The sequence below is a fragment of the Cervus elaphus genome, chromosome 5, assembly GCF_910594005.1.
Source record: "Cervus elaphus chromosome 5, mCerEla1.1, whole genome shotgun sequence".
NCBI lineage: Eukaryota > Metazoa > Chordata > Mammalia > Artiodactyla > Cervidae > Cervus > Cervus elaphus.
The window spans coordinates 124,194,967-124,208,508 of NC_057819.1; the positions used below are offsets into that span (position 1 = coordinate 124,194,967).

The following is a 13,542-nucleotide window of genomic DNA, read 5'->3' on the forward strand; positions in this document are numbered from 1 at the left end:
AGTGGGACCCCATGTCTAGGACCTGGACTGACCGGGTGAGCGCCCCACCTCACCTTGCGGGTCATGGTGCTCTGATGAGCCATGTCCTGGAGGAGGGCGATGAGCAGCTGCTGAGCCCTGTGAGGGGGAGAACGACCCCAGCCCAGCTGCAGGGAGGGCTGGATGGGAGAGGTGGGCCCCTGCACAGTGCTCTGGGACACCCCCCTGCCCCCACCACGGTCCTTCACCGCAGCAGCCCTGTAGTCCCCTGGGGTTCTTAAACACCTGCAGAGCCCCAGCCCACCCCTGGAGATGCTAACTGAATTGTTCTGAGGGAGGGTCCAGGCAACACAGTCTGAGCGGGGTGGAGGCCACCACTCCAGGACCTCACTAGTCCCAGTGTGGCCTGAGGATTTCAGCCTGGCCTCACCCAGAGAGGGCCTGGAAATGCAGGGTCTCAGGCCTCTCCCTGCATCCGCTGAGTCTGATCTCCACGTGGCAGAATTTGCAGTGAGGCTTGAGATCAGCCGGACGAGACACCCTGCTTGGTGCCTTATGGTTGATCTATTATAGAACGTGATTCTGAGCAGGGGTACTGTCGCTCACCCCAGGGAGGGTGACTGGCTGTCCCAGTTGGCCCGGGGCTGAGGGGGTTCCCCAGGACATGGGGCTTTCCGACAGTCCTGGACACATCTGCACGATGGGTCACCTTCCCCCAGGGCACACTGGCAATGTCTGGAGAGATTTTAGGTTGTCACCACTGGCAGGGGGCCAGGGGCACTACTTGCATCCAGTGTGTGGAGGCTGAGATGCTGGTCAGCATTCCGAAGTGCCCAGGACAGCCCCCAGCGACAAACGATGAGCCAGCCCCAAACGTCCACAGTGCTGAGGATGAGAAACTGGTCCCACATACCCTAGAATGCTCTAGGACTCAGGTCCATCCCTTTTCACAAAGGAAGCCCATCTAAGCAGTAAACCTGGTGGGTCGCACATTGGAGATTCCACTTCTTGGAGGTGCCCCACCCCATATCCCTGGGCAGTGAAGAGAGCCTTGGGAAGGCTGTTTCTCCTGGGCAGGAGGGGACCTCCTGGCTAAGCAAGACCAGGCAGTGTCCCCTCCCTCCCCCGGGCAGGTCCCCGGGCTCTCTCTCGGGGGTGGGAGCCCAGGACGACTGCTCACCGTGTGTAGTTGGGGATGGTGCCATGCTCCGTGCCCTTGGTGCTGTAGGGGCCAACGCGGTGGGCGTGCCAGCAGCTGCTGCCCTGGAACAGGGTGTCTGTGACGTGCAGGATGTCATTGCAGCGCACCTGAAGCTCTCCCTCCGCCCGCCCCTCCAGGGCCAGATTGACCCGGATGTAGAAGGAGTCCCCTGACGTGGCCACTTTGGCCTCCAGGTCCTGGACCAGCTTCTTATAACCTGATCAAAGAGGACATGGGGACAGGTAAGCCCAGAGCCGTGATGCCCCGTGAGGATGGTTCTGCTTTGGGGGCCACTGTGGACTCGGGGCACAGCCTGGCTCTGCAGTGGGCTAGGAGTGTTGGCGTCGGTGGCCTCTGGGGGAGGGTGGAGTGGATAGGGGAGTGTGTACCCTCCATGTTGACCTTCACTGACAGACAGCAGAAGCCATTCACCCTCCGGAGAAGTCTGACGGCCCGCTCCAGGGTAATGCCCTCCAGGACGGCCTTGGACGAGGGCTCGGTTGCCTCGTAATCCACCTGATGGAAGATCATGAGGGTTACTTCTGTTGACCAGGCTTTTGCAGCTGCGGTCTGAGTGCAGGCATGTGCCCTGCAGGAGACTCACTGCTTCCCAGACACCCATCCGCCCCCATCAGAGCCCTGTGTCAGGACACCCTGATGCAGGGTCTCCAAGCTAAACACATTCCCACCCCAGATCAGGTACTTAGATTGCCACTGGGTGCCAAGTTTCCGGTCTCCAACATGCTCCATTCTAGAGCATTCTGGAACAGAGTCCTCAGCTTGGGACTATTGATGTTTGGGGCCGTCCTGGGCCCTGCAGGATGTTTTGTACCTTCTCTGACCTCCACCCACCAGATGCCAGGGCACCCCTCATGTCACCCCTTCCCCAGCTGTGAAATCCACAGGGCTCTTATCCACTCATTTGTTCTCGGTGTTGTTTTGGTTTAGGAGAATAGACATGTTTATAATGAGAAAAACAGAGATGTTTTCAATGCTGTTAGAATGGAACTGGCCCTATTCGAGTATCAGGACTGTCTCATAAAGGGGATCTGTTGCTTTAACCACAATGTGAGCTGACAATTGCAAATCTCACCAGGACTGTCAGAAGTGTGACGAACGGCTTTTGTGTTGGGTGGGCTGATGCTTACGTCAGGAACTCTGTGTGTGATCATTCGAGACAGAGGAGAACTCAGCTCAGCCCATGGACAGTGGGGAGAAGCCGTGGGGTCCATGGAATCCTGATTGAGGGTGCAGCCCCTCCCTCCCCTTCTCAGCCCTACATCCCCCCTACACCCCCCTACCCTGGGAGGAATTGGTGATGCCTGTTTTTCAAATTTCTTGCTAATCTCAAAAGGCCTGATGCTTAATAATTCTGCTTTTGTTGTTGCTACTGTTCAGTCGCCAAGTCGTGTCTGACTCTTTGTTACCCTATGGACTACAGCACGCTGGGCTTTGGTATCCCTCACCATCTCCCGGAGTTTGCCCAAGTTCATGTCCATTGAATCAGTGATGCTTTTAGGTAACATCAAAGTGACCTCCCTGTCCATATGTTCACTTAATAATAATTAGGTTGTACATTTTTGTTTTCTGCAGTTTAATGGATATTTTATAGTAAAAAAAATTTTTTAATGTCCCCAAGGGTTAAAATGGTGAATTTTATTATGTGTACTTTAATACATACACATGAAGTATCAGTAAGATTATTACAATTTAAAAAAAAAAAAGCCCACATCAGAATCTTATGTAATCTCTATCAGAAGATTCTGGGGCCAAGATTGCTTCATCCCCAAAGCCCGCTCAGCTGGTGCATAGTCCAGCCTTCAACAGCTTGTAGGTCACCCTCGAGTTCAAGGATGTCAGGGTGGAGAAGGGCGCAGGGTTTTGATGACAGTCACCAGGACTCTCTAGTCATTGTGTTACTCTGTTTTATGTCAGCCCAAGAAAAGAGTATGGACCAATCCAATAATCCATTTTTGTCAAGTTGAATCCATGGCTGCCTGGGTTACCTGCCCCTCACGCTGACCCCACTCTCAAGAGGATGCTGGGGGCTTGAGGGGCTGATGCCACACTCACCATGACAATCTGGGTGCCGGGGCGCAAAGCCATCTCATCTGCCGCAGAGCCCGGGGTGACCCGATGAATGAAGATGCCCGTGAGGTTCCCGCCAATAACGCTTATCTGCTCCAGCAGCGCACCCCCCTGGAAGGCCAGCGCCGTGACCTGGCTCAGGATCTTGCGGGCCGGCCTCCGCCTCACTGGGAAGCAGCTGCAGGAAGGGAGGGGCCGGAGCTCAGGCGTCCTAGAGCAGGAGCTTGGGTCTCCCCCTGGGTCCCCTCTAGTCCCAACATTCTAGAATTCTTCCCAGGCCTCAAACAGGCTGACAGTGAGGACACAGTCCTCACTCTGCTCTGCCACCTGCTGGCCCCAGCCCTCTGCTCACCTGGTGGAGAGATAGAGGTCCCCAGAAGACGGCAGCAGGCTGTTCTCAGATTCAGGGAGGTCTAGAAGGAAGCCAGTGGCTCAGGTATGGAGCTGGGCCGGCCCTCAAGGTCACCCCACTTCTGAAGGAGTTTTGGCTCACCCGTGCAACCTCAGTGCCACCCTTGCCCCTGCCGCAGGCACCCCCCTGTTTGTTGTGTGTTTTGCTGAAGCTGAACCTTCTCTCGCCCCTCCCTTCCTTGATGCCCAGAACCTTGATTCACCTCTGCTAAAATAGGAGAGGCTGGTGGGGAGCTGCATTTGTCAGGGTTTAATCTACATTGTGTCCTTTTGCAGTGTTTGAGTTGCTAGCATTTTACAAAATAGGGAATCTGGAATCTGGATTTCTGTCTTCACTTGAGAAATCAAATCTGGCATAACTCTGGGCCTGTATTTCTGTGCGGCAGCCACCGCTGGCACTGGTCATCGGCTGCCTCTGTCTCCCGGGTCACCCTGCTGCCCAGCTGGCCACAGCAGGACTCTGAGTTGGCAATCTGCAGGGCTGGATGTCCTCAGAGTCTCCCCAAGGCCTATATTTTAGTAGCCTGTGAGGCAGATGGGCTGCCCCCAGCCCAGGTGTCAGCCTCCCTGCAGGTAAGGTTGCCCTTCTCGCCTCCTGAGCTACTCAGAGAACCAGAGGGCTCTCAGACAGCTAGTGGTCACCAGTTGCAGACAACCTGTGCCCAGCTCACAGATAAACATACATTCATGCTCACATTCAAAGCCAAGTGAAATTATACTCTCAATGTATTTGAGGTCAAAATACTCTCAATGTATTTGAGGTCAAAAGTAAATAAACCAGGACTTGATGCACAATCATGACAAAAGGGAAAAAAAGAGCATTGACTCATCCTGTTTGTGATCTCACATCCAGGTTGGTTACATCTGGGGTGGAGCCTCCGTTATAAATAAAAATGGCAATGAATTTGTTAGAGGCAAGGTTTCTGGTCATGTGACCCACAGAAAGCCCGAGGCCATCAGTCCTAAAGGGGCTGCCAGGTGACAGCGTGGGGATACACGCACTCCCTGGTGGACGTGAGGTGAAATTCAGACAAGATGCTAAGCTCCTGCTCTGTGCAAGGCCCAAGACCGGGGGCGGGGCGGGGGGGGGGGGGGCAAGGCAAGGAGGCTGTCCGTGAGGGGCCTGTGCCTTGAGAAGGAGACAGGACCAGTTAAGTGACAAATATGAGGAATAAGCCACAGGAGAAATGGGAATGTCTCAGGTGCCAGCATGCGGCAGAAATGTTCCCAGCAGGCACCTCAGCGAGGAGCAGTGAGGATGGAAGCCGGCTGCCCTCTAGTATCACTGGGAGGCCCAAGTGTCCGTGGTCAGAGCAGGGAGGGACAGAGAGAGGACGTGTGTGTCTGGAGATATCTGAACTTTATGCTGAGCTGGACGTGGAGGTGAACGCAACTCCTTTAGCCTCGAGGTAAAAACAAAAGGACACTCAGTAAATACAGCACATCTGGACACTGGTTTGAACTGCCAGGCTGTCTGGATTTTCCCAGAGGCTCAGGTCAGGGCAGCAGTCAGGTTCACTCCTCTCTGCCCCTCCCCTGGGGTGTCTCACCTGCCTCCCTGAAGATCCCTGTCTTTTCCTTCCTGTCTCTGCCAGCCCAGCCAGGGCTGGTGGGGTGGCTGCAGAGGTTTGGGGGTACACTCACCTGCCCGGTCTACAATCTCAAAATCCAAGTCTGCATTGCTCTTCTTAGCACCCAGGGAACCTCCCTGATCCACTTCCAGGATTTCTGGGCAGCTGCTACAAAGCATAAGAAGATGGAAGTCAATGTCCCAGGGAGCTAAGGGCAGTGGAGCCACCTGACCCTGTCCCCAGCCCCACTCTACCTGGAAGGCCAGGAGTCTTCCCAGAAGCCCTCTGTGGCCCGCTTGCATAGGGATTGCTGGCTGGGAGGCGCAGGGCTGCTGGAGCGGAAGCTGTCCACCAGCTCTCGGCTGGACGTGGCGCTCAGGTCAGACCAGAGCTGAGACTGGGGGAGGACACAGCAGAAGTCACCACGGGGCTCTCATGGGGATCCCTCAGGACCCTGCCCCTGCTGCCTCTACTGTGTAGAGTGTAATGATAATAAGCCACAGCCTCCCACTGACAGGGTAGAGGAGGCAAGAGGAGGGGAGAGAGGAGCAAAGAGCCAAGCCACATTAATTGAGCACCTACTATGTGTTGGGTATTCTATTAGCTACTTCTAGATTTTACGTTGCTTAGTTCTTTCTTTTTTAAGCTTTTGGCCACCCTTCCACATATGGGATCTTAGTCCCTGACTAGGGATTGAGTCCACGCCCCCCTGCAGTGGAAATGCAGAATCTTAACCACTGGACCACCAAGGAAGTCACCTGTATCCTTTAGTTCTTAATGATAAATCTATCTGGTGGGTAGCATTGTCCCACTTTGGGGTGTCCCAGGTGGTGCTAGTGGTAAGTAATTTGCCTGCAATGCAGACCCAGGTTTGATCCCTGGGTCGGGAAGATCCCCTGGAGAAGGAAATGGCAACCCATTCCAGTATTCTTGCCTGGAGAATCCCATAGACAGAGGAGTCTGGTGGGCTACAGTCCATGCGGGTCACAAAGAGTCAGATGTGACTGAGCATCTGAGCACACGTACTGCCCCACTTTACATATAAAGCAACTGAGGCCAGAGAGGCTAAGTTACTGGCTAGGGAGGGTTATGTGCTGACGGGGTGGAAACATGCAAGACGCAAAGCGTGGAACTGGAGGATGCAGGTGAAATGTGTAGATCCAGGTGTAGCTCCCCTGTTCACTTGATAAGCATTTCTTTAGCATCTTTAAGCATCTCCTACATGCCAGACCCTCTTCTGTCCCGATAGACGAGGTCTGGTCCGGCCCCAGCAGTGGTGGAGGCACTGGCCGTACCTCAGAGGAGCTGCCGTCACTGTCGTCCCGCGGGCAGAGGGCAAACATGCGCACCAGCCGCTGCTTCCCCTTCGGACAGGGCTCCCTGACCCCCGCCTCCTGCTTGGGCTGCCAAAGACCCAGACAGGCTGGTTAATTTAGGGAATATCCTAGGTTGCTCTTGGAGTTTCTACCGAGTCACAACCCCTGTATCTCCAGTTTCCTGAATGGTTTCCTTTCCTGGGCTTCAAGGCAAAACATTTATGTCCCCTTCTCCCAACCTGGGACACCTGGCACTGTGGGAGCTGGCCACCAATGGGACATGCAGCAACCAGCTTGGTGACTGCATTTTATCCCCTTTGGATAATACATGTTATTCTCTCCTGGTTATACAAATAATAGATACTATATGTATATATTGGTGGGGAGGAATAGTCCAGTTAGAGATGAAAGTAAAATTGACCCATCCTCCCACACTCAGAAATAGAGCAGCAAGCATTTGCTGTCTGTCTGTCAGTCTCTTTTCCATGCATACATATATTTTTTTAAACATATTTGATGTGGCGCTGAGTAGGGGAGGGAAGAAGGGCTGGGACCCCTGCTTAGGGAGGTGAGGGTCTGGCTGTGCCTCCCAGGTGTCCCTGGGCACCTCTGAAGAGGTGAAGGGACACCAGGGTGTCTGGAGCTGGAACTGCTGGCGAGACCATAATTAGAGGTTTTACAGTAATTTTAGTTCTTTGAGAATGCAGCTTCCTTGGTTTCTATCACTCAGCTCTCAGGTAGTTTACTTGCAAGCTTCCCAGGAAGACGTCACCCACTAGACCAAGTGACTACCTGCACAGCTTCGTATGCTTGCTTTCTTCACTGAGCGCCACACAGTCCAGGTTCCAGAACCTTCCACCAAGCTAACCCTTCTGTGACTTGCATAGTATTAGCATAAAAAGGGATGCAGAAACAGACTCAGCCTGCCCAACTGGGCACCGTCAACCTTTGATCACACGACACAGTCTGCTCACAGGAGCCAGCATCATGGACAGAGCTGAATCCGGTGGTGCCAGTGGGCCTGCGTGGCTGGCTCAGGTCTGCCCCGACACCCTGCATCTTCCCCCCAGCAGCGCTCACCCCTGGTGATGACTCGGCCTGCGCCTGCAGCCGCTGGACCTGCTGGCGCAGCTCGCAAACCTGGTCCGTCAGCTCAAACACCTTCCTGCGGAGGGCGTCCTTCTCGGTCAGGTTCTGAGAAATCTCCATCTGGGCTCCATCCCTCGCCGAGTAGGCCTGGGAGCCGAGATGGGAGATAGAAAAGATCGATGCCCAGAGGATAAAGAGGCTGTGTCGCAGGAGTCCAGGCAGAGAAAGCCCTGGACTCCCCTGGTGTGTAGCACACACAGCTCGTTCTGTGGCTTACCACCATTTATGATTCATGTAAAAGTGAGCCGTTTCAGTAACAGCCAAGAAAGGGGTTCACACAAACACCTCCTGCTAGAAATGAAAGGAGGGAAGATGATGTGCAGTGGGCATGGCAGCAGGTAACTGTGGCAGGGAGTTGAGAAACATCCCGGGGACCAAGGAGAGAGACCCCGAGTCTGGAACCTGCTGCCATTGAGATCAGGTGACCTGGCTAGCTAGCAATAAGCCACACCCAGAGTGGCCTTCCCGATCCTCCTGAGACCCCTTGGGGACTGCACCTTCGGTCCTCGGAGCCCCTCAGCCCGGCACCCCGGCTAGCCCCTCATTCCTCCTGGGTACCTGGTCTCGCTCCTTCTGCAGCTCGGCCACTTGGCTCTGCAGGGCGTTCATCTTCTCCTTGTAGATTTCACAGTCCACCTTGGTCTTCTGGAACTGGAGCAGGGTCTGCTCCTTCTCTTCCCAGTACTGGACGGAGGGGGACAAACATGGCCCACAGAGGTCAGTGACTCCGAGGGTAGGGCTGAGGATGGGGGTGGGGGAGCCTTGGGGTGAGGGAGGTGGTTCTCGAGAGGAAATAAGGTGAATTGACACTCATTTTTTAAGTGCTAGATTTTAGGTGCATCTAGAGTTGCTGTGTTGATTATATTTTAATTTGGTCATCAAAATATGCATGGGTCCTGCATGTCAAATTGTGTTTTGTTTATTCCATGTCCCAAAAGGCATACCTATTTTCCCTCTGCCCACCTCATTCTCTTCCACTGTCTCCTTTCTCTCATCCTCTCCTTGCCTTTTACAGCAACTAAATAAATCCCTGGCTCTCACCCCGGGGCCCCCACGAACTGGAAATTGCTCTGTTTTTTTTTTTTGCTCTGTGTTTTAATTGCTTGTTTGTCTGATCCATTTTCTCATCACCCCACAAAGTGGACATGGCCTTTAGCATTGGATTCTGAGTTGGTGCCCAGTCTAGTTTGACAAAGGAATAAGTGAATAGGCCAATGCATTTCTTGGGCAAAGTTGGTTTTAAGCTCAGTGTGGTTTAAAGAATCTGCTTCCTCATCCAGGCAGCCCAGCCCCTAAACACGGCCCAACAGCGTCACCTGCTTTCGCTGTCTCTCAGCAGCCACAGCCCGCTCCCTCAGAGAGTGGATGCGGTCCACCAGCTCCTGCCTGCTCTCCAGGGCCTCGTCCAGATTCTGCTCCAGAATGTCCTTCTCCGCCTGGTACAAAGAGAGGTCAGCCCAGGGACCCTGACCTCCCCGAAGGCCCCGGGGAAACATCCCCATCATCTCGTCCCCAGGACAGGAGGCGGGAAGCTTGGAGTCCAGGTGTGGGGATGGATTTAGCTTTATTACTGCACATTAGGCAGGAAAAAAGGCAAGGTCAGCAATCAAAATGCGGAACATGCATTTCAGCTCCACGTGAGCGTGGCCAGGAGACAAAATACAGGAAGCTGAAAGCCTCTGAGGGTAGTATAGCGCCTCCTTCTTTTAGGCAGTTTCAGCCTGCTCCCTCAATAGATCCAAAGGCAGAGGCTTCCAGGAGAGCGAATATCAAGGGGTGAGGCATTCCCTCTTCACGCTCACTTTTATGAACGATGGCACAGTTCAGGCCGGGGGACCCACACCCTGTGAATGTCTATTGAAGGACTAGTTCAAAAAATAGATATTTATTGATCGAAAGGGACCGGAGAGGAGAGACAGATGATTTGCATAATTTCAGGGTGCTGGTGACACGAACTTCTCTGCATCCTACAGTTCCCCACTCCCCCGTGCCTGCCTGGGCGGGATGGCAGAATATTTTGCAGGCAGAAAGTTTCCCCCACTTTCACAACCTTAAAGCTAATCGCATCAATTATAATCAGGCTCCATTTACTCCAAAACAACATAGCAGCAGCAAACAAGCTAAGACTTTTGAATACATGCGCAATAGCTTTCAATTTTGCCAGAATATGGGGTCTGGAAAGAAGGGGAAGGAGAGACGTAAGAAGGGGTGGTGAGGATGAGTCACTAGGTTTCATCTCACCGAGACCTTAGCCACACCTCAGTGGAACCACTTGTCAGAAATCCCACAGTCTGGAAGCCACTGGCCTTGGCCTGTGGCCACAGGGAAGGAAGCTGAGCCTTGAGGGGAGACCAGGGCAGGAAGTTGAACCTTGGGGGCATCAGGACCCACCAGGCTGAAGGTCAGGGAGCGGAGCCTCTCATTCTCCTCCTTCAGGCGGCTCAGCTCCTCGTCTCCAGGCTCCAGGTCACTGGCCATCTTCAGGGACCGCTCTCGAAATTCCCGCTCACAGGAAGAAGACATCTTCTCTCGCTGCAGCTCTTGCTTCATGAGATACAGCTGCCAGGGAGGAAATGGAGGAGGAGAAAGTCACTGCTGTTTCTCCACTAGACCAGGAGCCAGGTGTGGTCCTCAGCCTTTCTCCTTAATGATGTGCTTTTCATACTCAAAAAGGCCCCTCTCCCAAGATTTCAAAATCCATGAAAGGGTTTTACCTAACGAATAGTCCCTGTGGGATGATAAAAGCATTTTAGCTTTATCTTACCGGTGAGGTGTAGGGTTAAATCACTGAGCTGGGCCCCCGGGAACAGAGAAAGGAGCCCTTGCCATTGGCTCTTGGATCTGACAGCCAGTGCAGCCAGGGATGAATGGCCAGTAAGCCTCCTCCAGCATGGCCCTGCTTCTCTGGCTTTCCACATTCCGCTAAACATGTCAGATGAAGTAGGGGGCAGCAAGAAGAAACCCCGGGGGATCTACTGGAATTAGAGGTTTGGGTGTGAACTCATGATTTCTAAAACATGTGCATGTATGTGTATATGCATACTTGCATGCATATGTGCCTATGCATATTTGTAGGTGTATGTATACTTGTGTATCTATGTGCATGTTTCCTAGTCCTCTCTGCTAAAACGGCTGAGGAGCAAAGATACCCCAGTAGCAATGAGCACACCTAGAGCCCAGATCTTGGTCATTAAAAGGAACTGGGGCCCCTTGAAGAAATGGCTGACTTTGGAGCTGAGGTGGGCTGGGTATGAGATGATTCTGGAATATCTTGTGATGATGCAAAGAAAGTCAGTGTTAAGAAAACTCGACCTCATGTCATGTCCCAGGACACAGCATATTGAAGGGGTTCCCACTGCCAAATCTAGAACACTTTCAGCACCAAACTAAAGACAATAATATGTTACAGATTATTGGAAATAGGAATCCAGGCATCTGTGCCAATAACAGATGCACAAGCGGGGAAAGGAAAGGCACCCTCTCACGGTCAGGATGCTGAGGGCCAACTGGTCACCAGGGGGAGCACTGGAGATGGGGCTCATCATTTTGCAGCCACCAGATAAAGATGTGCTCAGGCAAGAATCACTGGTCAGGCTAAGTCCAGAGGGAGGTGTCAACATGAAGCTGGGGTGCTTGCTGGCCTCAAAACACCTCTCCCATACCCCACATTGCTTACCAGATGCAGGGAGCAATAAAGAGTACTTTGGCTATTTTGGTACAATACCTGATCCTGGACTGGAGGGAAAATGCCATAAAGAATGTACTTTAGGTCAACTATAAAACTGTAACCCATACAGCAGACTAAAGGATTATATCATTGTAATTTTATGAACTTGACAACTGCACCACAATTATATAAGAGAATATCCTATTTTTAGGAAATATACATCGAAATGTTTGGGGGTAAAGGGCCATGATGTGTTCAACTCAAGTGGTTCAGGAAAAAGTGTGTTGTACGTGTGGGGAGAGAAAGAGAGCACAGTGATAAAGAAAAGGTTATGTGGATGTCATTTGTATTTTTATCTGTATATTATTGGGTAAATTCAAAATTCTTTCTAAATAAAATTTAGAAAACTAAAATCAAACAATGCCATAGTTAAAAGCAAATGCCAAAATGACAAGGCATGACTATCCTCCATAAAGAACTCTTGTTGATCAATAAGAAGATACAATAATTATCCCCAACAGAAATAAGAGTAAAAGACTGTTGGGGTCTGAGGGGACCTCACTAGTAACATTCCTGTTCTCCCATCTGAATCCAGGACCAGCTGAGAAAGACAAAGGAGGAGCCAATAGAAGTCCACTGTCCCCCCGGTTACTGACAAGTCAGAGGGGAGCAGGGCTAGATGGGTCCACTATTCCGTCCACACCCAGAATAGCCAGGCAGGCCCCCAGAGATAGGACAGGGAGGAGGGCTCCCCATGGTGGGCACTTCACAGACCAGGCGATTGCAAGGCAGGGTGGACTTGAGGCCACATAGCCTATTCAGGGGGACCCTGGTGGAGGAGAAGTTTCCTGCAGGGGTGTTGCAGGGAGTGGGAGCAGGGGTTCCAGGAGATAGGCCAGCAAGTGCAAAGGCCCAGGGTGGGGAGCAGCAGGTCAGGACGGGCGCCCCGAGCTGTTACCTCTTCCTGCAGGCCACGGCAGCGCGTGGTGGCCAGCTCCTTCTCCTGCAGTGCATTGCTGTAGTGCAGCGAGAGACTCAGCATCTCATCCTTCAGCTTCAGCACCTCGTGGAAGTGGGCGCTGACCTCGCGCTTCATGCGGCTGTGGTCGGCCTCCAGCTGACGCAGGCCCTCAGCGCGGGCCTCGGCCTGGTCCAGGCGCTCCTGCAGCTGCTGGCACTGCCGCAGCAGCGCCTCCTTCTGCCCCTTCTCCTGGCTCAGCTCCTCCTGCAGGCTCCCGATGGCCCCGGCCAGGCACTCGGTCAGCTTGGACGTCTCCATGAGCCCTGCGGGATGGGGCAGGTAGGCCAGGGGCTCCTCATCCTGCAGGGTCTTGCTTCCTGAGCCCACACTCTCAAGCAGGGCCCCCACACTAATCTATGGGTCACCTTAAATGCTTCCAGGCTCAACAGGACTAGATATTTCGGTTAAATAAATAGCATGACAGGTGATTTTTGTCCCCATTCTTGGCTTCCCTGTAGGACCTGGCTGTTTAAACCTAACTCCCCATCCCCTGCCATCATCAGCTGAACCTTGCTCGATGTTCATTCTCATGTCATCCTAAGGAAAACATAACAAAGAACATGAATCTGTATAACAGAACCCTGAATCCCATAAATAGGGGCTGTGATGACAAATAGGCTGAAACACTTTCTAAACCACAGTTTTGAGTGATGTCGCCCTGCCCCTTCAAATACCTAAATCTCTCAACAGCTCCTCCAGAGAAGCCTAAAATGACTCAGTTAATGAACAAGACCTCATCTCCCACCTGGCTGGTATAAATCTTTACTTAACAGCTCCTCTCCTTTTTCCTGCCGTCGGCCCCTCCCAAGAGTCAGAGCTGGGCAGGACTGGGCAGGACCGAGTGGGAACCTGTTCCCTTCTGCCTCAAGCACCTCAAGGTAAAGGTTTTCTAGGAAAGGACACACTTCCTCTTTGCCTGCGCCTCTCAGATGCAGGTTCCACCCCCTGTGAGGGGTCTGCTTTTGGTGCTGGATAGTTAGGGACAAAGCTTTTCATTTATAACCCAAGGTCATGGGCTCTGCCTATCCACCCCGACTAGGGTTAATGTGTGGGGGTCTCCTCACCCCCCACAGTCTGGTGGGTTGGTTGGAGCACGGGGACAGGAATGTCTGCCCAGTTTGGAACAGCCTACAGTCAAG

The 13,542-nt window shown here is 52.9% G+C and overlaps 1 protein-coding gene across 9 annotated transcripts in view; it reads right to left on the reverse strand.

Moving 5' to 3' along the window:
- The window catches only part of CARD14 (caspase recruitment domain family member 14), a 38,379-nt gene that overhangs the window by 5,804 nt on the left and 19,033 nt on the right, over positions 1-13,542 (reverse strand). For 6 of the 9 annotated variants that reach the window (XM_043905282.1, XM_043905283.1, XM_043905286.1 and 3 more), the window contains 13 exons: positions 12,341-12,666; positions 10,107-10,274; positions 9,032-9,151; positions 8,274-8,399; positions 7,647-7,802; positions 6,546-6,653; positions 5,505-5,647; positions 5,324-5,418; positions 3,621-3,681; positions 3,254-3,446; positions 1,570-1,696; positions 1,160-1,397; positions 54-117 (listed from right to left, as the gene is read on the reverse strand). In XM_043905282.1, the coding sequence (XP_043761217.1) occupies positions 54-117; positions 1,160-1,397; positions 1,570-1,696; positions 3,254-3,446; positions 3,621-3,681; positions 5,324-5,418; positions 5,505-5,647; positions 6,546-6,653; positions 7,647-7,802; positions 8,274-8,399; positions 9,032-9,151; positions 10,107-10,274; positions 12,341-12,666 (1,925 nt within the window). Of the gene's footprint in view, positions 1-53; positions 118-1,155; positions 1,398-1,569; positions 1,697-3,253; positions 3,447-3,620; positions 3,682-5,323; positions 5,419-5,504; positions 5,648-6,545; positions 6,654-7,646; positions 7,803-8,273; positions 8,400-9,031; positions 9,152-10,106; positions 10,275-12,340; positions 12,667-13,542 lie in introns of those variants that run through there. The other 3 variants (XM_043905288.1, XM_043905287.1, XM_043905289.1) reach the window with 2 other exon arrangements.